Source organism: Nyctereutes procyonoides, unplaced genomic scaffold (genome assembly GCF_905146905.1).
Source record: "Nyctereutes procyonoides isolate TBG_1078 unplaced genomic scaffold, NYPRO_anot_genome, whole genome shotgun sequence".
Lineage (NCBI taxonomy): Eukaryota > Metazoa > Chordata > Mammalia > Carnivora > Canidae > Nyctereutes > Nyctereutes procyonoides.
In genome coordinates this window covers 36,720,092-36,740,498 of record NW_026575126.1, presented here as the reverse complement: position 1 = coordinate 36,740,498, position 20,407 = coordinate 36,720,092, and the positions used below count along the sequence as shown (strand labels likewise).

Sequence of the window (20,407 nt, the reverse complement as noted above, 5' to 3'; positions counted from 1 at the left end):
GTTGCTGGGAGTGCTGCCAGCAGACACGTCTCAGCTACCAGCCTCCTTGAGTAATTGCCTTGGCTGAAGAGAACCTCCTTGCCTAAGGTCACACAGCTTTCCTTGGCAAGGCCTGCATTCCTACTGGGGACACCGCTGAAAGTCCATCGTATTCTAGAGGTCTCTGTGCGATAGGCAAAGGCCTTTGTTGAGAGGAGGCACCACAACCGAACTTCTCCGTCTTCCCAGCTTCACTTCCTTTCCCTCCCCTCCCCAATACTGATCCCTGATAAACTTCCCTCACGCCAAAATACACCGGACAAAGTCCGTTTCCCAGGGAAACCAACCTGTGACAATGAGTTTTCGTACCTAGGAAGAGACGACGGGTAGGAGGAGAATTGAGTGTGGAAAGTAAGAAATAAATGATGAAGCAGGGAAGCAGCCAAGAATGGGCAACTTATTCAGATCGGAGAATGACGGAAACCCAGCCCCTATGAAGGGCTGAGCACCTCGCCCCCCTTCAGTGCGGGAGATACTCGACTGAAAGACAGACGCCAGCTACACACGCAGGATTCCGTGCCACCGAAACTACCAGAGCACCGCGCTCAGGAAGTCGTGCTTTCTCTTAACCTGTCGGAACACTGTCGTTTCACTGCGCTCACCACGGAGCTAGGGGATGAGGGGCCAGGGGACTCGGCCCCCGAGGCCGGACAGTCAGTATGCGCCACTTCACACTTCCACCGCCTGTCCCTCATAAGACGCCCTCGTCGGCCGCTCCTGCCGCCGCCTCCCTGCAGCCCCGGCTGAACGACACCGCCCGCCCTTCCACCAGGGGCTTGGCCAGTCTCTCGCATGCAGGATCAACACCGGGAGCCGGGAGACTTCTGAAAATAATTTCTCTGGAGAGCCAAGTGAAGAGGAAAAAAGATGTCTGTGGAGGGCGAACTTTCAGAGAACCAGCCGATTAACTCTCTGACGATAAATGACTCTGACCGAGGCACGAGGTGAACGCGCGGTGGAGGGAAACGTCAGGTTAAGAAGAGAGGCAAGCAAAACTTCAAGAAAGAGGAAACGAACGAGAAAGCGCAGGAAGCAGCAATAAACAGAGCGCTGCCCACGGGCAGGCGTCTAAGAGGCGCGCACAGCGCCAGGCACGAGTCCAGAACCGCCGCCGACGTCTCCTCTGGCGCTGGCGGGAAAGAGAAACGTGCAGCAGCGGCGAGCGCATTGGCAGAAAATTTACCAATGACCCCGGAAACGTTTTATTTCGCGTAGGCATCTTGAGCATATCCTCTCGTGATTCGTTCGTTGATCCGGAAGAAGAGATACCAAACGTCCTCTGCGATTGGATCGTAGCATCGGGGCGGTACTTTAGCGAGCCAGTCACCTCGGCGACCGGATGTGACGACGCCGGAAGCCGCTGACTGAGCTGGGCCCGGCCGGCGGCTGCGGTGGGCGGGGTCGGCCGAGCCCGTCCGGCGTGGTCTTCCCCACGGACCCGGCGCTGCTGGGGGCGGCGCCACTAAGGCCCCGCCTCCCGCGTCGACTCCGATTGGCTCTGGCGTGACGCCGTCAGCTCGCGGGGGGCGGAGACTCGGGCCGCTCCTCCCAGAGGCCGGGCCCGGGCCGCGTCGTCCGCCGCTGCGGTCCTTCCGGTTTCTGGGGGCCGCGTCGCCTCCTTCCGAAGGCTGGGGCCCTCCTTTCGCAGCGAACCCGTGTGGGTCGCGCCGGGGCGCCGTCCAGCACAACACCGGGTCGCTCCGGGTCTCGCCCCTCGGGAGGCTCTCGGCCCCTCGTTGCCCACTTCCCTGGAGGTGCCGGCCCCTCCCGCCCCTCTAAAATGTCCAATCACCTCCAGAGGGTCTTCCTGAAACCCGCAGAGGAAAGCTCGGGCAACGCCTCGCAGTGGTAAGTACTGGTTGCGACTCCCCCTCAACACGCCTGCCCCGGCCCGCCTCTTAGCAGGGTGCCCAGGCGGCCTTCGTCTCCGGGCGCCCTGGCCCCGCAGTGGGCGCGCCTGCGGGGCGAGCGCCGGCCGGCGGGGCGCTCACGGCCCTGGAGCCCTCCGAGCGCTCGAGCGCGCCCCTCCTGGAAACGTGCAGCCTCGGCCCGCCCCGGCCCCGCACGACTCCTGCGACGGAGCAGCTCTCCACGGGAGAGGAAGACCAACATGGCCGGCGCGCCCGCGTGGACGGAAGCCTTCTGGAAGGTTCTCGCGCACTCGCCGGAAAACACGCAGCGCGGACCAGCAGGTGCCGCCCAGGTGGCGCCGGACCTCCCTTGCGGACGGCTGTTCCTTCAGAGGAGTGAGAAGGAAAGGAAGAATGTGTGCAGGGGATGCTTAGGGTATGAAACCAGAACCTGAAAAATTGATCTCGACTGAGGGAATGGATCTTTTCTTTTTTAAAAAGGATTTTGCTTATTCATGAGAGACACAGACAGAGAGTTAGAGATCCAGGCAGAGGGAGAAGCAGGCTCCCCGCGGAGAGCCCCATGCGGACCTCGATCCCGGGACCGGGCTCTCGCCCTGAGCCGAAGGCAGGCGCTCCACCACCGAGCCACTCAGGCGGCCCTGGATTTTGTTTCTAAATTTTAAATAGTAGTTTGATATGGAAAGGAAGAAAAGTAGAATGATTGCCACGTGAGATCGGTGGTTGGGAACAGCGTCTTTGAAGCAGCTGTAATGAGAACGCCCTCTCTCGTTGGATATCTCCCTATTTGACATAGGGAGATTCCAGGATTTCTTTTAAAAAGATGTACGTGGTTGCACATTTACAAAACAGTTTATCACTAAGTCCGTTTTTTTTTTTAAAGTTATGTTAGTCAACATGAAATAAAAGGGGAACAGAACTGTTAGGGAAGATCGACTATTTTAAGTTGTAGACTCCATGGTTAGTGGATATAGTAAGTGGTGAGAAAAAACTTAATGGGTCTCTGCGGAAGGAAAATGTGAAGAAAGATGGAAATTGAGAGGTAGAATTCATGGAAGAGGATTTATGTTTCAAGAACATCAAGCTGCCTAAATTTAATCCTAGTTTTGACAGTTAACAGTTCGTGAGACCAAGTGCCTTACTCCAGTCTCCTTTCCAGTAAATTAGAGCGCCTAGAGATATTTTTAGAGTTAAAAGAATGAGTATATGTAGAATACTTAGTATAGAAAAAAAAAAGCAGTACTTATGTGTTAGCTATTATTATGAGAATAGGAGTTTATTTCTCTACAAATCTTAGCTCAGTAAGGTTTATTTTAATTACAAGTATATGCAAAATGGAATTGTAAGAAGGACTAAAAAAGCATGCACGGCGTCTTAAGAAGAAATGGTCACTAAATGTGGTGAGCCAAAACAGCATTGAAGAGCTGCCAAGAACCATTGGGATTCAAATCGTAAACAGAGCTAGCTTGTGTGTACGTATAACGTTTTGGTTTACTTTTGGTGGAAGCTAGGAGGAGAAGCAGATGTAGTGTTCTGTATAGATAATGCAAAAGTAAAAATACTTTCTGATGGTTGTTCATTTCTTCTACCTTTGTTTTGGCCTGGGTATTTGATGACGTCTAACTTAACACAATTTGTTTTAAGAATGCATTGTTCTGCAATGTTAGAAATAAGATAGTATAAGAACCTAACCTTTTTATTTATTGTGACTTTAACTCTTTTACCCAATTTCTAAGCCTTCGGCTATATGTATTTGGCATTTTTAAAAACTTTACAAAATGAATTAGGTTTTGGTTACTTACCTGTGTAAGTCATTGGGAGTTCATTAACTCATTGGTTTATGAATTGTGTACATTATCTTCAAACGCATTTATTTCTTCAAATCACTGAGATTTGACATCACATATTCTGGACATTACCAGATGTTTTTTTGATGCCATTTGACTCTTATTTTGGTTATTGCTTGCGTGTTTGATTCTGTTCTGTTTTGTAAGTAATAATCTTCATGACTTGCAAGTATAATTTTTTTAATCATTTGATTAATTTCAGCTCTTTAATTGGAAGCACAGTTTCTTGATTTTTTGATAATTTTGATGGTACTAAATCATTTTCATGAACTTAAAATGAGTATGATTTTCTTATTTTCTGTAGATGCTTGGGTTTTTCTCGAGTTACTGCTGCTTTCCTTTTGTAAAGCTTTTCACGATTGCATTACAGGTTTATTGTTTAACATGTGTCTAGTTCATCATGGCATAAAGTATAAGAATCAGACCTAATCTTAGAATACAAAGGAAAAATCTGGAAGATATTTGTGATAGTTGGCATTCAGTTCATTTAGATTGGGGCTTTATTTGCAAAGAACAAAGCAGGAGTTAGAATGGTATAGTAGAAGACAGTAAGCTTTGGAGTTACAGCAGTCAAGGTTCATATCCTAGTTTACCACTATTATCCATATAGTTCTAACACTTGGTTAGAAAATTCAGTGAGTGCCTACATGACAGACTGTGCTAAATGGAGAGACTGACTAAAGAAGAGGATATGAACCATGCTCGTGAAAAACCTTATAGTCTGAGGGGAGGTGATGTAAGACACTTTTAAATAGCATTACGCACAGGATGCTGTGAAGGCATTAAGAAAGGAAATCATAGGGAAGGTTTCTGGAGCACCTGAGTTTGGGAATGTTAAGTATCAGCTGCCTAATTAAAGATGAATGTGGGCTGTGCTCAAGCAGAGGGAATTGATTAATAAAGCACCAGTGTGACTTACTACCAAGAGTCCATATTTTTGTTTGGTTCTGTACTACAGGACAAATAGATGGGTTTGGTTTGCTGTGCTAGAGAGGTTAGACTTCATCTACTGGAGAACATTCAGAGGATTTTAAGAAAAGGTCATGTTCCTGTCTGCATTTTAGAAATCTGGTGGTAGTGTTGATTTGAGGGTGAGGGATCAGGCATATAAAGATTCTATGTAGGTTGTCCGTTCAGGGATTTTGAGGGCCTGAACTAGCTGATGTAGAATAAGGGTGGGATTCAAAGAAATACAGAAGGGAAAATAGGCAGACTTTCAGCGAGTTGACATGAGGAGAAGAGGATCAATTATAATGCCAGTTCTCTGAATAGATGTTGGTAAATTAATTGAGATGAGGAGAACTTATCAAAAAAATAATCGGGGAGGTATTTGAATTTGAAAGGCAGGGTCAAGCGTGAAAATAGAGACTTGAGTCATCAGCTTAGAGGTATTATAATTAAAGCCTGTGATGATAGATCTCATAATAATAAGTTAGGATGTGATTGGCAACTGGCTTCTGTCTGCTCTTAAGCCTTTGTCCTTAAAGGGAGAGCTAAAAATGAATGTCCTCAGCAGTGGGCTTGGTTTGGTTAGAAACATGATATTTCATTATCAGTTTATTGTGCATTTAGTTTTGTACAATATAAGTGTCTATTATCTTTACTGGTTGAGTAAATAAGACAGAGACATTGAGATGTATACCTTACAGGCTAACTGAAATCTGTTTCTCCTTAATCTCTCACTTCATGCAGTTGAATTTTTTGGACCATGTTATGTTTGATATATGCTAAAGTAAATTCAAGAAAGTGGATGGGATTGTCCAAGAGAGCATGTAATTCTGAATAAGTTATTTAATACTGAATCTCCAGCTATAAAATAGTAATGGCAATACCCACATTGCCGGGCAGTTGATCAGAATTAGAGTTAATGACAACTATTTATGATAATGTATCTACTAGGTATATGATATTATGTAGTATATATTATTGTATGTAATTCGTTACATATATTGTGTAGTCACATAATGTTAAGTCCCATATAGTGAGATGCAAAAAAAGTCTGGCAGTTGAAAAGGTATGTTTTTCAAAAATATCTGCAGTGTCCATCAGCCTGCAAAATTTTTATTCCATTTCTACATTTGAACATTTTATGTCAATATTAGAATAATCAAAAATGTCAGAAGTTATATAAGTATGTTTAATATACTTTTAAAATTATTGTGCCTTTTTATTCAAGTTCTTACATTGCCAAAACTATCAGATTCATTTCCTTATTCTTAGATAGCAATTCTGTATTTTAATATAATATGATAACTAGCATATATTGGAAGTTTATCATAATTCTGGCCAGTTATTTCATTTACTTATCATAGCAAGCCTTATTGTCTCCATTTTGCAAATGAAGAAACAGAGATTCAGAGAAGTAAATTTACTCAAATTAATTAACAATTGGAAAAACTAAGATTAGAGAAGCCTATAATGTTTCTAATCTATTTCTCTTTTCATTTTTTCAAGTCTAAACTTGTTAACTGTTTCTGCAGTATAGTTCTCAGTTCAAACACCAACTGGTTTACAGTAATTAGCACATTGATGATTTTTCTAAAATTTTAAGTGACCAAACCAGAGCATGGGATGGAGAATCTGATTGTAATTTTTGTTCTCATATTAGCTAGCAGAATATGACATTTAAGAAGACAGAATCCTTAAAATGTTTTTGTTATAGTTACTCTTTTAAATGGAAGATCTCTTCTGGATCTGAAAAAAAAAAAGCATATTGATTGAAGAAGTGTGAATTTCACCCCGATTTATTATTTATCTCCTTAGCATTCTATGGAGAGGTTTCAGTTTAATTTTTAGAACTCATTCCATTTGCTACTAGGAAATCATGGTGGTGTTTTTTTTTGTTTTTAATGATGATTTGTAAGAATTAATTCAGCTAATAACATTGTTTGCAATGTGTCAGTTGCTCTATTAGGTGTAGAGATTATACACATGAATTGGAATAACCTACCCTTAAGGAATTTATGGTCTGTGGCAGATGATTTGAATCTCTCTCTCTCTCTCTCTCTTTTTTTTTTTAATTCATGAGAGGCAGAGGCAGAGACACAGGCAGAGGGAGAAGCAGCTCCGTGCAGGGAGCCCGATGTGGGATTCGATCCCGGGTCTCCAGGATCACGTCCTGGGCTGAAGGCGGCGCTAAACTGCTGAGCCACCCGGGCTGCCCGATGTGAATCTCTATTAATACACTGATATAGAAGAGTTGTATTTTCCTTCAATTTGTGAAGGAGAAATGGAAGAGAAGAAAGGCAAAAAAAAAAAAAAATCAATGAGTAGACTTGAAAATCGTTTGTGCAGTATACATGTTGTACAATATAAATGTTTTCTGTAAAGCAGAAATATAGAGGCCATATAATGAAGTATGTGAATGAAGTATCAGAAGCCTAAAGTCCTTTGGTTAAAAACCATAACAATTAAAAATGTACATTCCCATATGCAAATAACTATAAAAGCATTATAAAAGTTCTGTTAAAGCTTCTAATGTGTGAACCACATGTTCTCAACAGATTCATTGACAAAAGTATGTTAAATACACCCAAGGAGACTAAAGAAAATAAGAGGTGTGAAGTGTGAAGAAGTGTAAAGAAAAGTATTGAGAATAGTTAAAATGGAGATTTGAAAGAGCATATAATTTTTTTGAGGGCTTACTAGGCATTGGGAGAATGATTACAAAGCAAACAGTACAGTCTCTGACTATGAGAAAAACAATACTCATTTTTTAGAAGACATTGTATAGAAGGCATCATGTAACTCTTAGCATTAGTGGCACCAGTGGGAGTGCTTTGGGGATTTTAGGTTGGAAGAAATTAATGTGAGTTTGAGGACGTGCAAATATTTTCATAGAGAAGATGGAGTTGATCCTCAGTTTATCGTTGTGTTTTAATTTGTTGGAGAAGAAAAAAAAAATAACTTGAAGAATACTTGGGATAATCCAGAATAGCAAAGAGACCTCTCTGGGAAGATCAGAGATTTTTACATCAAGAAGTTATAGGTGGTACTGTTACAGAGATTGTTACGGTCTATTTTAGAGGATTTTCAAATCAAGCTGAATTGGCAATGATGAATTATTGGAACTTTGGGAAAGGAGATAACAGGATGAAAACAATGCTTTAATCTGCCAGACATACATTATAATAGTTGCTGCAGTCAGAAAAACTAGTTTAAAAGGCAAGCAAAATAGAGGAATTAGATAATGAGGACTAGACACAAGGTGATACAGGTCTGATCTGGGTAGTGGAAGGGACAATGGTGAAAGAGAATAATGAGTAAGAGCTGTAAAAAGGAAAAAAAAAAAACCTTTACAGACTCAGTGATTCACTGTACATTTATTGAATGTTTGCCCTTTGTAAGCATCTATACAAGGTGCTGTGGGTGAGTCAAAGGTAAATATCAGAAGGGTGATAAAGGTAAGTCAGAGATGACTAGATGATTTAAAACCTAAGTGACTTGGGAAATAGTGCTGACATATGACTGGGTGATAGGATTAGCATACTAGTTTTCAGTAGAGAGTAATTTGAACTTTATTTTTTTTAAGATTTTTTTAAAATTTTTTTATTTATTTATGATAGTCACACACACACAGAGAGAGAGAGAGAGAGAGAGAAAGAGAGGCAGAGACCCAGGCAGAGGGAGAAGCAGGCTCCATGCACCGGGAGCCCGACGTGGGATTCAATCCGGGGTCTCCAGGATCGTGCCCTGGGCCAAAGGAAGGCGCTAAACCGCTGTGCCACCCAGAGATCCCTTTTTTTAAAGATTTTATTTATTTATTCATGAGAGGTAGAGACACAGGCAGAGGGAGAAGCAGGCTCCATGCAGGGAGCCTGACATGGGACTCGATCCTGGGTCTCCAAGATCACGCCCTGGGCTGAAGGCGGCGGTAAACCACTGAGCCACCAGGCTGCCCTAATTTGAACTTTAAAGTCGTGGTTTAAAAAACAGTCATGATATTTAAAAGTGAAAGTGTTTGGTAAGACAACATAAATATGGAACTGAGGTCAATATTAGAGGAAAGGAATAAAGGATATAACTGGGAGTCATTGCAAAGAAAAATGAAGCACTTGACACAATAGTTGAAACAATTGGTACAGTCTTTTAAGGAACAATGTCTTGAAGAAGAAACAGACTCAAGAATTGTACTTTGGGGGACACCTGGACGGCTCAGCGGTTGGGTGCCTGCCTTCAGTTCAGGTCGTGAACCTGAGATCTGGGATTGAGTCCCGCATCGGCCTCCCCGCAAGGAGCCTGCTTCTCCCTCTGCCTATGTGTCAGTCGTCTCTCATGAATAAATAAATAAATCTTAAAAAAAAAAAAAGAATTGTGCTTTGGGGAATAGTCATGGATGTTTAAAATGCAGAAAATGAGTAAGAAAGGAAATGTTAATAAAAATAAGCAAGTTGTGCACATCGGAAATCATGTTAGGTAGAGGTTCATAGTTCATAATTAGCAATGTCAGTATCAGTGGGGAGCACCTAGAGAATGACGATAAAGACATTTAATTGTGAGAACATATTTGGTAATCTTTGAGAATGAGATACAGTAGAAGAGTGGGAAAGAAAATAGGGATCCCTGGGTGGCGCAGCAGTTTAGCGCCTGCCTTTGGCCCAGGGCACGATCCTGGAGACCCGAGATCAAATCCCACGTCGGGCTCCCGGTGCATGGAGCCTGCTTCTCCCTCTGCCTATGTCTCTGTCTCTCTCTCTCTCTACCTGTGTGACTATCATAAATAAATAAAAGCTTAAAAAAAATAGACTGCAAAAAAGTGAATTTCGAGACAGCTTTTTAGCATATCAGTAACAGGAAGTTGGTAGGTTGTCTTAATTGTGGTTCATGAACATTATCCCCCAACTTCCTGTCATTGAATTTAGCACATAGATCACAATTATCTCTCTAATCTTATGTGACTTTAGTATCTATATGGATAATCTCATTGTCATCTAGTCTTTCTGTACATAGTTCTTTTTCTCCAGTGATTTTATTCTCTATTCTGTAACTATCCATCCACTTCTGTAGTTCTTGTTGTCAGATGAAATTGCTGCATTTATGAAATTCTTGATTCAGGCATTCTCTTTTCTAAACACCAGTTGCAGTATTTCTAGCTTACTTGTTTAAATATTCCCACTCTGTTTTTTAACTTTATCTGGACCTCCAGTCCAATAATCTCTTTATTTTCTGCTTACACTTTTGTCTTTTGTGTTCTCATTTTCTTCTCATCCTGTTTAGATTTTATGTTAGATTATGTTTCATCATTTTAATAATTTTTACCAGTATCCTAAACTATTTTCTCTTCGATTTTTTTTTTTTTTTTTCACAATTCTTCTGAAGCTACTCCAACCCTGGATGAACTCAGCGATTTTCTTTCTCTTTGCTTATGCCTGGTGAAATAAGGAAAATCTCACAAGAGCACAGATTGGTCTCACTATAAACTCATAATCACTACTTATATCCTTAGGCCAACAGCACTGTCTGATGACTCTTAATATTTTCCGAACTCAAGTTGTTCTTTCTCAAAGACTCAGATCTTCTTGATTTGCATCAAATTTGTATTTTTACTCCTATTTTTAGCAGATGATGTTATGTCCTTTTCACAGGAAAATTAAAGCCATTGGATCAGAATACTTCAACCCTTCTGCTATCAAAGCTATAGTGCAGATCTGCCTAACCTGTTTTTTCAGTGTCAATAGCAGAAGATATTTCTCCATGTCTCTTCAAGGTTCAATTCCTCTACCTGGCTGCTGGTTCCAATTTCCTATCTTCTTATCAAACCTTGCGCTTATTAGCCCTCTTTATCCTCTTATTCTTGATAACTCATATGAGCCTTGATATATGCTCTAGTTCATCTAACCTTAGAAAAAGAAAACAGATTTCTTCTTGACCCCATTGAGCCTCTATCTACTTGACAGTCTTTATCTTCTCTTTTACAGTCAAAGTAAGAGTTGTCCATACTCTCTATCTTACTATACTTTGTTTATATTCACTCCTCTACAATTTTTTCCCCACCAAACTGCTTTTTTTTTTTAAAGCCATCAGTGACCCTCACGCAAGTATACATTTTTAATCTACATCCTACTTGGCCTCTCAGAAACTTGTAAATAGACTTGCCCATTTTCTTAAAACTCTCTTCCTTTAGCTTCCATTGCATCAAAATCTCTTGGTTTTCTTTCTATTGCTTAAAGAAAGTGGGAAGCTACTGAAGTATTTTAAGCAAGGAAGGATCCGTTTTAATGTGATTAAAGCTTTCAAAGGGAGAGGATTTGGCTGAAGAAAAGACCAGTTTTGAAGCTACTATAATAGTCTTAAGCCAGAGATGATATTTGCCTGGATTAGAATGGAGACAGATGGTTTAGAAGAAATTGAAAAGATTATGGGAAATTTAGAAGGTAATACCAACAGGATTTTGTGATAGATTAAAAATAGATGGTTAGGAAGCAGGAAATTGCTTGTTGTGATTTAGGCATCTAAGATAGATGGTATGCCATTTATCAAAGGGGAAAAAAAAACATTGGAAAAGACCATGTTGAGTTATAGGTGCATTTGAGATTCTGAATGGAAGCATCATGAGGGAAGTTGGATATGTAAGCTCGAATCTCAAAAAAACTAAGTTATAAATCTTTTAATTGTTGCTGTTTAAGTGGTGATTTAATTGAAGTCACATAAAAGAAATACACGTAAAGGAAATAATTGGGAAAAGCTTAAGAGTAGGAAGAGAACTCAGCCTAATAAGCTTTGGTGAATTCCCCACTTGAAGGTTTGTTTATTCTGGTAGGATGAATTGGCAAGGAAGACCAAGGAATCATGGCAAAGGTGGGAGAATGCCCTGTCTAAGCCTTGGGAAGAGAATGTTATAAGAAAAGGAGCAAGTATCTTTGTTCTTATCCAAATATAGTATATCATTTATCTCACTTAATGATAATTGCCTATCTGTGCATACAACCAGCAGTATAAGTCCTTTTAGGGATTGTGGGTTGAACTAGCTTGGAGACAAGCAAACATTTTCTGTAAAGGGCCAAATAGTAAATCTTTCAGGCTTTGTGGGCCATACCATTTCTGGTGTAACTACTCAACTCTGCTACTGTAGCATGAGAGAAGCCCTATACAGTGCATTAAAGTTGAGTGCTACTGTGTACTAATAAAACTTTATTTATGGATGCTAATATTTGATTCTCATAATTTTCACATATCACAAAATACTATTCTTGTGACTTTTAAAACCATTTAAAATAGAAAAAAGATTCTTAGCTTGTGGACTACACAAAAACAGGGAGGGGGCAAATTTGGCCCAATGCTGTAGTTTACTGACCCTTTTCCCATAATCGAGCCTGGTACCTGAACCATAAGAGACATTCAAGTAAACGTTTGTTGAATAAATTAAAGCTGAATTAGTTCTGGTCCAGTTTCTATGTTTCTTGGGGGTAGGGAGGTGGTAAAGGTAGACTTTCTTTTAAGTCCTGAAAGTGAGAATTCATACATTTTATGTTCATGCTTCTCTTTAGAGATTAACTTTTAATTTGCTAAAAGTAAATTTAACATTTTGAGACACTGTCAAGTGGCCAGAAAGTAGTTTTAAATATTTAAAAGGATATAATTATATTATTTTGGGTTGCAGAAAGGTAAAACTGAGTTCCAGGGCTTCCTAGAATGCATAGAATTTTTGGCTTTGGTATTTATTGATATGTATGTTTTAAAAACACCAATAGGCAGTAAAACACCCCTTTACATCATTGAGAATTCTAATTATTGTCTAGAATTTTTGTTTTCATTTGCTCTTAGTCATATAAGAGCATACTGTTGGTAGGGCATGAACTCTGCATTTATGTTGCTAGAATTTAGCATGAGAGACAGTCTATAGGCAAGTGAACAAATAGATTAATATATATTGACAACTTGTGATATGTACCATGAAGGAAATTAACAGGTGTAATATTAGAGACTCATTATGAAAGATGGGCAGAGATAGTTATGATGTTCAGACAATGTATCTCTTGGGAAGTATTATTTACGCTGAGACTTGAGTTATATGAGTGGGAGAAGAGAGGAGTACCTAGAGATAGCATGTGTGATTACTCTGAGACCCATGAAAACTTAGTATTTTCCAGGAACTGAAAGGTGGTTTTAGGCCGAAATAACTTGAGGTATCTGCATTTAAGATATGTACAAATAATTGATTATATAACAGAGATTGATATATTTTGGGTTTTTAAAAATCAGACAAGCTGTAGTAAGATATAGCTCATAAGTATCAGGATCAAAATTGGCTAGGTTAAAAGGAAAATTTCCAGTGCATTCCGTGTTCATTGAAAACCATTTAGCTGAAATGATGTTACTATTATCTATATGGATTGACAGGCAGCTGAAACTAATGTAATTCCCATACCAAGGGCTGTTTAGCACCAAACTTCACATGTGCTGAAATAATAAGTCAAAGAAGAAAATGGTTCCTACTTGAGTAATTCCATTTAGTCTCTGAAATGTACCACACTAAGGTTATCACCGTAAGAGATGCCTGAAGCAAAAGAAGGATGGCCTAACAGTAGGACTTCTGAGTCATTGTCAGTGGGAAGAGCACAACAGATTGGAAAGAGGGTAGAAAAGAATGAGGGAAAGAGAATAAGCATAAAACAAGGTGAAATGGAATCCTGGTCAATCAGAGTAAAAGGAGGACAAGAAAAAAGAATTCAAGTAAAGAAGGAAGGGAGGATGCTAATAGTTTAAGAGGAAAATATTCTAATAGGCATAATTTTATACAGAGTAAAATCTTAGAAAAGTCTAATTTACCCATTGCCTAGTCATTGGAGAAATTTTAAATCAAAGCTGATCATCTTTGATTATCTCTTCTACTTAAAAATATGTTTTACAATATTTCACTTTGAAAACTCAAAGTGACAAATTACATATCATTTTATAATTTTGTATCTTTTTAAAATATTTGTAAATATTTGTTTTTAAATAAAATGTATATACCGTCCAGTATATTGTATTTATTTACTCAATGTTCTTTTAAGTGTTTCAGGCTGCATGTACCAAGTAGTTCAGACGATTGGCTCGGATGGAAAAAATCTTCTGCAATTACTTCCAATTCCTAATTCTTCTGGAAATCTTATACCGCTAGTTCAATCTTCAGTCATGTCTGATGCTTTGAAAGGGAATACAGGAAGCCCAGTTCAAGTTACTATTCAGACTCAGATTTCCAGCTCTTCCACAAGTGCATCAGTTCAATTGCCCATTTTTCAGCCAGCCAGTTCTTCAAACTATTTTCTTACAAGAACAGTAGATACAGCAGAAAAAGTTAGAGTTACTTCTGTGGGAACTGAAAGTTTTACCTCATCAGTTTCTAAAGTTCAGAGTCATGGTGTGAAAATTGATGGACTCACCATGCAAACATTTGCTGTTTCTCCCTCCTCAACACAAAATGATTCACCTTATATTTTAGTAAATACTCAGAGTCTTCCAATGACTGTGAAGTCTCCAGTTTTGCCTTCTGGGCATCATTTACAGATTCCTGCCCATGCTGAAGTGAAATCTGTACCAGCGTCTTCATTGCCTCCTTCAGTTCAGCAAAAGATACTTGCAACTGCAACCACAAGTACCTCAGGAACAGTTGAGGCCTCCCAAATACCAACTGTTATTTACGTATCTCCTGTAAACACAGTGAAAAATGTAGTTACCAAGAACTTTCAAAACATTTACCCAAAACCTGTTACAGAAATAGCAAAGCCAGTGATACTAAATACACAAATTCCAATGAATGTTGCTAAAGAGACACAATTAAAAGGTGGTCAGCATTCTCAAGCTGCTCCTGTGAAATGGATTTTTCAAGAAAATCTACAGCCTTGCACTCCATCTCTTGTTCCTGTTAAGTCTTCAAATAATGTGGCTTCAAAGATTTTAAAAACTTTTGTAGATAGTAAAAGTTTGGGAGATAATACTATAAATATGCCATCATTGAGTACTGTGAGTCCTAGTGGGACACAATCCAAAAGTATGCCTATTAAAGATAATGCTTTGGTTATGTTTAATGGGAAAGTCTATCTATTGGCTAAAAAGGGGACAGATGTTTTGCCATCACAAATTGACCAACAGAATTCTGTTTCTCCTGATATTCCACCAAGAAATGATACATCACAAATAGTGAGTTCAAGTGCAGTGACAGAAATATCCAGAGAGGTTGTAAATATTGTTTTGGCTAAAAGTAAATCTTACCAGATGGAGACAAAATCACTCTCAAATATTCAGCCTGCTTCCATGATCAATCTAAGGGCAGAGAAGAATAAAAAAGTGGAGAAACCATCTCTTTCTACCCCAAACCCACATAATATGAATCAATCCATTAACTACTTAAAACAGAGTAAGACTTTATTCACAAAGCCAGACTTTCCAGTTGGATTTAGTACAGTACAAAATGCCCCCAGAAAAGGAAATACCATCCAGAGCAGAGAGAAAATAAGTTCCTCTGTTGATGCAACAACTCTTACTTCACAACAGTGTGTTTTCAGAGACCAAGAACCAAAGGTAATTTTCCCATGTCAGGGTGTTCTTTTTATCTATCTATATAGAAAATTTTTCTTTCTTAATTCTCAAAGTTAGTTACCTATGACACCTCTCACCCCTCCCCCCCACCGCAACCTCCTTTCCCATCTTCCACTCCATCACACACATACTGAACACACATGAATGCTTAAGTCACAGCTTTTATTTGAAGGAAATGTTTGAGGAACATAATAGAGTCCAAGCAGCATCTTTCTCTTAAATCATTTGGCATGCCAAATCTTTAAAACAAAGTCAAACAAACAAAAAACCTCAGAGCAATAAGGTTTAAGAGAGTTGTTGAATGATAATGTGAATTCAAAGCTTGGTAAAATTCTGTGTCTGTGTGTATATATATGTGAACACACATATATATACATATGTACATACATTAATAGATTATTGTTAGCATATGAAAAGATCAATATGCATCTAGGAGAGCTGGGTTTTTTGTTTGTTGGTTTTGTGATAGTAGGGAGATATCTGGCAATTTTAGATAGATGGTAGAAGTGATAGAATGGGGCTTAATACCTTTCATTTGCAGAAATAGGATTTATCAACATTTTGTTTTTTTAGTAGACAGTTTCCTTTTTTTTTTAAAACCCTTTCTGACTGTTCATTTATTCAACATATCCACATAGTTACCTTTCTGTTCTTTTAAAAAATGTTTCTCTGTGCTAAGTATTTGTGCCTGTTCTTTTCTTTCATAGAGGTCTACTTAATAATGTCAGTGTTTCTCCCCTTTGGTATGGAATTCATTGAATTCCAGATATGTAAGAGGGTAAATTCTGAAGTATAAGATTGATTGAAGGCATAAGACTTTTCCAGAAGACTGCAATTTCCAACTAATGTTTTATAGATTATTTTTAACTTGTCATTAGTCTGTGTTCTTATTTCAGTTGTTTGGGAATCAACGATTTGTTAACTTTTCTAGTGCAAGAAAGCAACATGAGAAATTTTAGGGGAACAATTAAGTTTGTACTCAGTTAAGTTCGTTTTTTTTGAGTGTGGGTGGTAAGGCAAGGGTAATGCAAACCAACCACTTAGGACTTGAGAGCATGATGTTTTGAGTAAGATGAGATGAACACTTAGTTGCTAGTCTGATAAAATAGCTTAAGTAATTAGCAGTATTGTTTGTGTGTTTTGTTTTCCTAATTCCAGATCCAGAATGAGATGGCATCAACATTCAAAAAAGTTACTCAAGAAAGAAATGACAAGAACCATTCCCAAGGAGGAAGCAATAAGGCATCATATTTGAAGAATGATGCTGAATTTAAAAAGATATTTGGTCTCACTAAAGATTTGAGAGTGTGCCTTACTCGGATTCCTGATAATTTGGGTTCTGGAGAAGGTTTTGACTCCTTTAGCAAGAGTGTCTCTTACAAAGAGACAGAGTTGATAGTGAAGGAGGAAAAGAAAAAACAGGTAATAGATTTTTGTGACCTTTGTAGTTACTCCAAAGCTTTATGGATGTTTTATTGATTTGGGGTTTTTTTAGTCTTTGCATTAATAGGAATGATAGTTGTTATCAAACTTGCATATATGTATATTTTATACCAAATCAGTGTTAAAGAGAACCATTATGCATCTATAAAAATGCATCCCTAGTTAATTAGAGATGTTGCATTAAGTGTTTCTATTCATCTGTTTGTATTTTTTCATCAAATAATTAAAATGGCCATCACTTTCTAAACTAGTTACCCTACTTTGAAGACACTATCTAAAATAATCCAAGTGTAGGGAAAATGAGGAAAAGTGTAGATATTCCTTGCAGTATCACCCTTAATACAAACATTTTAAGAAATCTACTTGGTCAGTAATGATGAAAAGAAACATCCCTATAACTTTGCCTATTGTTATTCTACTTAGAAATATATCATTATACTGTTTAATATCCTGAACTTTAGGTGAGAGACCAGTGAACAAGTTCTTTACGTATGGCTGTTATATTTTGATATATTTGATACATCGAATTTGATATTTTGATAATATTTTGATATTTTGATAATAGATCAATTCATCTAATACTTAAGCAGGAAAATGTAAATTAAGCAGTTTATTCTCTGGGAATATCATTAGGACATTGCTATTCATTTTAGTACTGTACAGTGGTAAACAATTTTTTGCTGTAGTTTTAATATGTTTTGTTGAAATTAGTAAGTATTTGTTACTTGCAGACTTAAATTTGAGAACACACTGTCTATATGGCAATAATTTGTTTTTGTTTCGGAATCTTACTCAACAGGGTTTTGATAAGAAAAGAAAAGCAAAAACCGTTAAGAAGATGGATCACACAAAGAAGAGAAAAACAGAGAGTGTTTATAACACAGCTGTAAATGGAGGAAATAACGTCACCATGTCCCAACTTGTCAGCAGTATTTTACCAGCTTCAGATGTATCACGTCATAACATTCTCACAGGCCACAACAAAACCAGAGAAGAAAAGAGAACTGAGGTTGAACACTATACCCTAGAGAACCAGGAAAAAGGCACATTGAGTTCAAATGCAGCTTTTGAACAAAGTCATTCCTTTAATAAAAATTATACGGAAGATATTTTTCCCATAATGCCACCAGAGTTAGAAGAAACCATTCGAGATGAAAAAATAAGAAGACTTAAGCAGGTGCTGAGAGAGAAGGAAGCAGCTCTTGAAGAAATGCGTAAGAAGATGCACCAAAAATAATAAAATACTTCTGTACCTAAAGACTGCAATGAAATATATGTGTGTTTCTTTCATATAGTTTCACATTAAGTTAATTATGGATGCATTCTGAAAGTGTTTTGAATATGAAACTTGTTCTTTCATCAGTTGATGATTAAATTTTATTTAAGAACTACAAAAAAGGGATCCCTGGGTGGCGCAGCAGTTTGGCGCCTGCCTTTGGCCCAGGGCGCGATCTGGAGACTTCGGATCGAATCCCACGTCGGGCTCCCGGTGCATGGAGCCTGCTTCTCCCTCTGCCTATGTCTCTGCCTCTCTCTCTCTCTCTCTCTGTGTGTGACTATCATAAAATAAATAAAAATAAAAAAAAAAGAACTACAAAAAAGATTGATTCACACACTATGAAAAAAAAAGATTGATTCACACATGACTCTTGTGAATAATCTACCTGGGGTATCTGAATCTTTGTCTAGATACCTTTTATGTTCTATTTTTCTATTTTAATTAGAATTCCTGAAATTTGAATATTTGTGCGAGGTTTTTGTTATTTGCATCTTTAGCTGAACCGCTCAGGTGTTATTTCAACAGTAGATAATTATTGTATACTACTGAAATTATACAATGCAAGGGAGGAAATCAGCTCTAAACTTAGCTTTGCCAATTGGCTTATATATGTACTCACTTAGTCTGTATTCATAAAATGATACCATTGTTGTAATTTTTTTATTTCCTAAAAGAAAATGTATTATAGCAGTATTATTTAAAAATGCAAACATTTCTCAAGAGGGAGGGGTACTTGTTTTGTGGCTCTTACAAAGTAGTTTTATATAATCCAAAATGGGTTTTAGAATCCAGGCTGTATAATGTATTTGCTTAAAGTTATGCATTATTATTCTTAGGTAAATGGTTTTTTTTCTTCATCCTCCTCCTCCTCTTCTCCTTTTTTGGAATGTGTATATATGTAACTGTGAAAAGTAAATCTGATCAATGGCCACATTTAATACTTTTTAAAATTGTCAAGTATACTTTTTCTTAATGGAGGCAAACATTTTTCTGTCTAGTTATGTTTGATTTCGACAGTTCGGGAGTTGTGTGGCGATAGGGATTAATGGGAAGAAGGAAAAGTTTGCCCCCCCAAAAAGGAACCCCCCCCCCATGAACGAATTTCCAGAAGTAAGGTCACATAAAATCTATACACACTGAGAAGGAAGTAGAGCAAATCCAAACTGATCAACTAACTTTCTCCTGCCTTTTGTTTATTGTAGTAGTTTTGTTGAGATGATTCACTTACCATCAGTTCACCCTTTAAAAGTGTACAATTCAGTGGGTTTTATTATAATAGTTACAGAATTGTGCAACTATCAACGTGACCTAATTTTAGGACATTTTCATCACTCCCCAAAGAACCTTATACCCATTAGCAGTCACTCCCCAGGCCCTCCTCCCGTCAGCTCTAGGCAACCACTAACACACTTTATGTCTCTATGGATTTGTGGAAATTCGTGAGCATGGTATAAATCATTCAGTATATTTTCTTACGGGATTGATTTCTTTCACTTAATGTTTTCAAAGTTCATTTGTGCTGTGGCATGTATTAGTACTTAATTCTTTCTATAAATTATTGAATAATATTCCATTGTTTGAATATACCATACTTTGTTTTCCACTCATCTGCTTATGGACATTTGGATTGCTTACGCTTTTGGCTTCTAGGATATTATGTTGCTGTGAATGTTTGGATATAAGTTTTTATGTGAACGTATGAGTGTATACTTAGGAGTATAATTGCTGGGTCGTATCCTAATTCTGTTTAACATTTTGTGGAACTGCCAAACTATCCCTGTCAGGTTTTTCTACCCTCCACCAAAATGGATCTTGTCAAGCACATCAGTGACTTCCCATGTTGCTAGGTCTAGCAGTCCGTTATCAGTTGTCTTTATCTTTTGGGGAAAGTATAATTTCATGAATCATTCATTACCTCCTTTGAAAAATTTTAAAGCCAAAAAAAACAGACGCCGTCAAAGGCATAGTATACAACCAAAACCCCTCCATATGCAGTAAAAACCCCACTACCCCCCAGCAGCTCTCCACAAACACCCACCAGAAGGGCAAGGCGCACCGACATAACCCAAAACGAAGTGATACAACCACGGACACAGCGGATATCCTAGCCCGAAGACCCATCCACTCAAAACAACCAAAACAAAACAATTTATACCCACCCATACTCATAACACCCCAGCAAAGATACAAGACCCATTAAATCCATCAAAAATGTATACACCTAAAAATCGCCAAAACAGAGTAGGCTACAAGTCCAAAAACATACACACCCACTGCCCCTGAAAGCCAATCACCCTAGCCCCAAACGTGCTGCCAACACATACAAAAAAATACAGCAAGTATATGAACCTACAACCCGTGCCTCATAATCTCCACCCTATCATCTCTCCCCCACACAGACAAACAAC

General features: G+C 38.6%; 1 protein-coding gene across 2 annotated transcripts; it reads left to right on the top strand.

The window, feature by feature from the left end:
* The first annotated feature begins 1,424 nt into the window (after positions 1 to 1,424).
* On the top strand, positions 1,425 to 19,585 carry LRIF1 (ligand dependent nuclear receptor interacting factor 1). 2 transcript variants are annotated; one of them, XM_055341084.1, is made up of 4 exons: positions 1,425 to 1,887; positions 13,753 to 15,259; positions 16,436 to 16,699; positions 17,520 to 19,585. In XM_055341084.1, the coding sequence occupies exons 1-4, from the start codon at positions 1,820 to 1,822 to the stop codon at positions 17,955 to 17,957; spliced, it is 2,277 nt and encodes a 758-aa protein (XP_055197059.1). In that variant the 5' UTR covers positions 1,425 to 1,819; the 3' UTR covers positions 17,958 to 19,585. The 2 variants fall into 2 exon arrangements, with proteins under 2 accessions (XP_055197059.1, XP_055197060.1); XM_055341085.1 differs by lacking the exon at positions 13,753 to 15,259 and having other exon boundaries at positions 1,433 to 1,887.
* Positions 19,586 to 20,407: the final 822 nt, after the last annotated feature.

Coding starts and splice junctions, on each gene's coding strand:
- LRIF1 (XM_055341084.1), top strand. CDS start 1,820: ATGTCCAATCACCTCCAGAGGGTCTTCCTGAAACCCGCAGAGGAAAGC. Junction 1,888..13,752: donor TCGGGCAACGCCTCGCAGTG/GTAAGTACTGGT, acceptor TGTTCTTTTAAG/TGTTTCAGGCTGCATGTACC. Junction 16,700..17,519: donor AGGAGGAAAAGAAAAAACAG/GTAATAGATTTT, acceptor CTTACTCAACAG/GGTTTTGATAAGAAAAGAAA.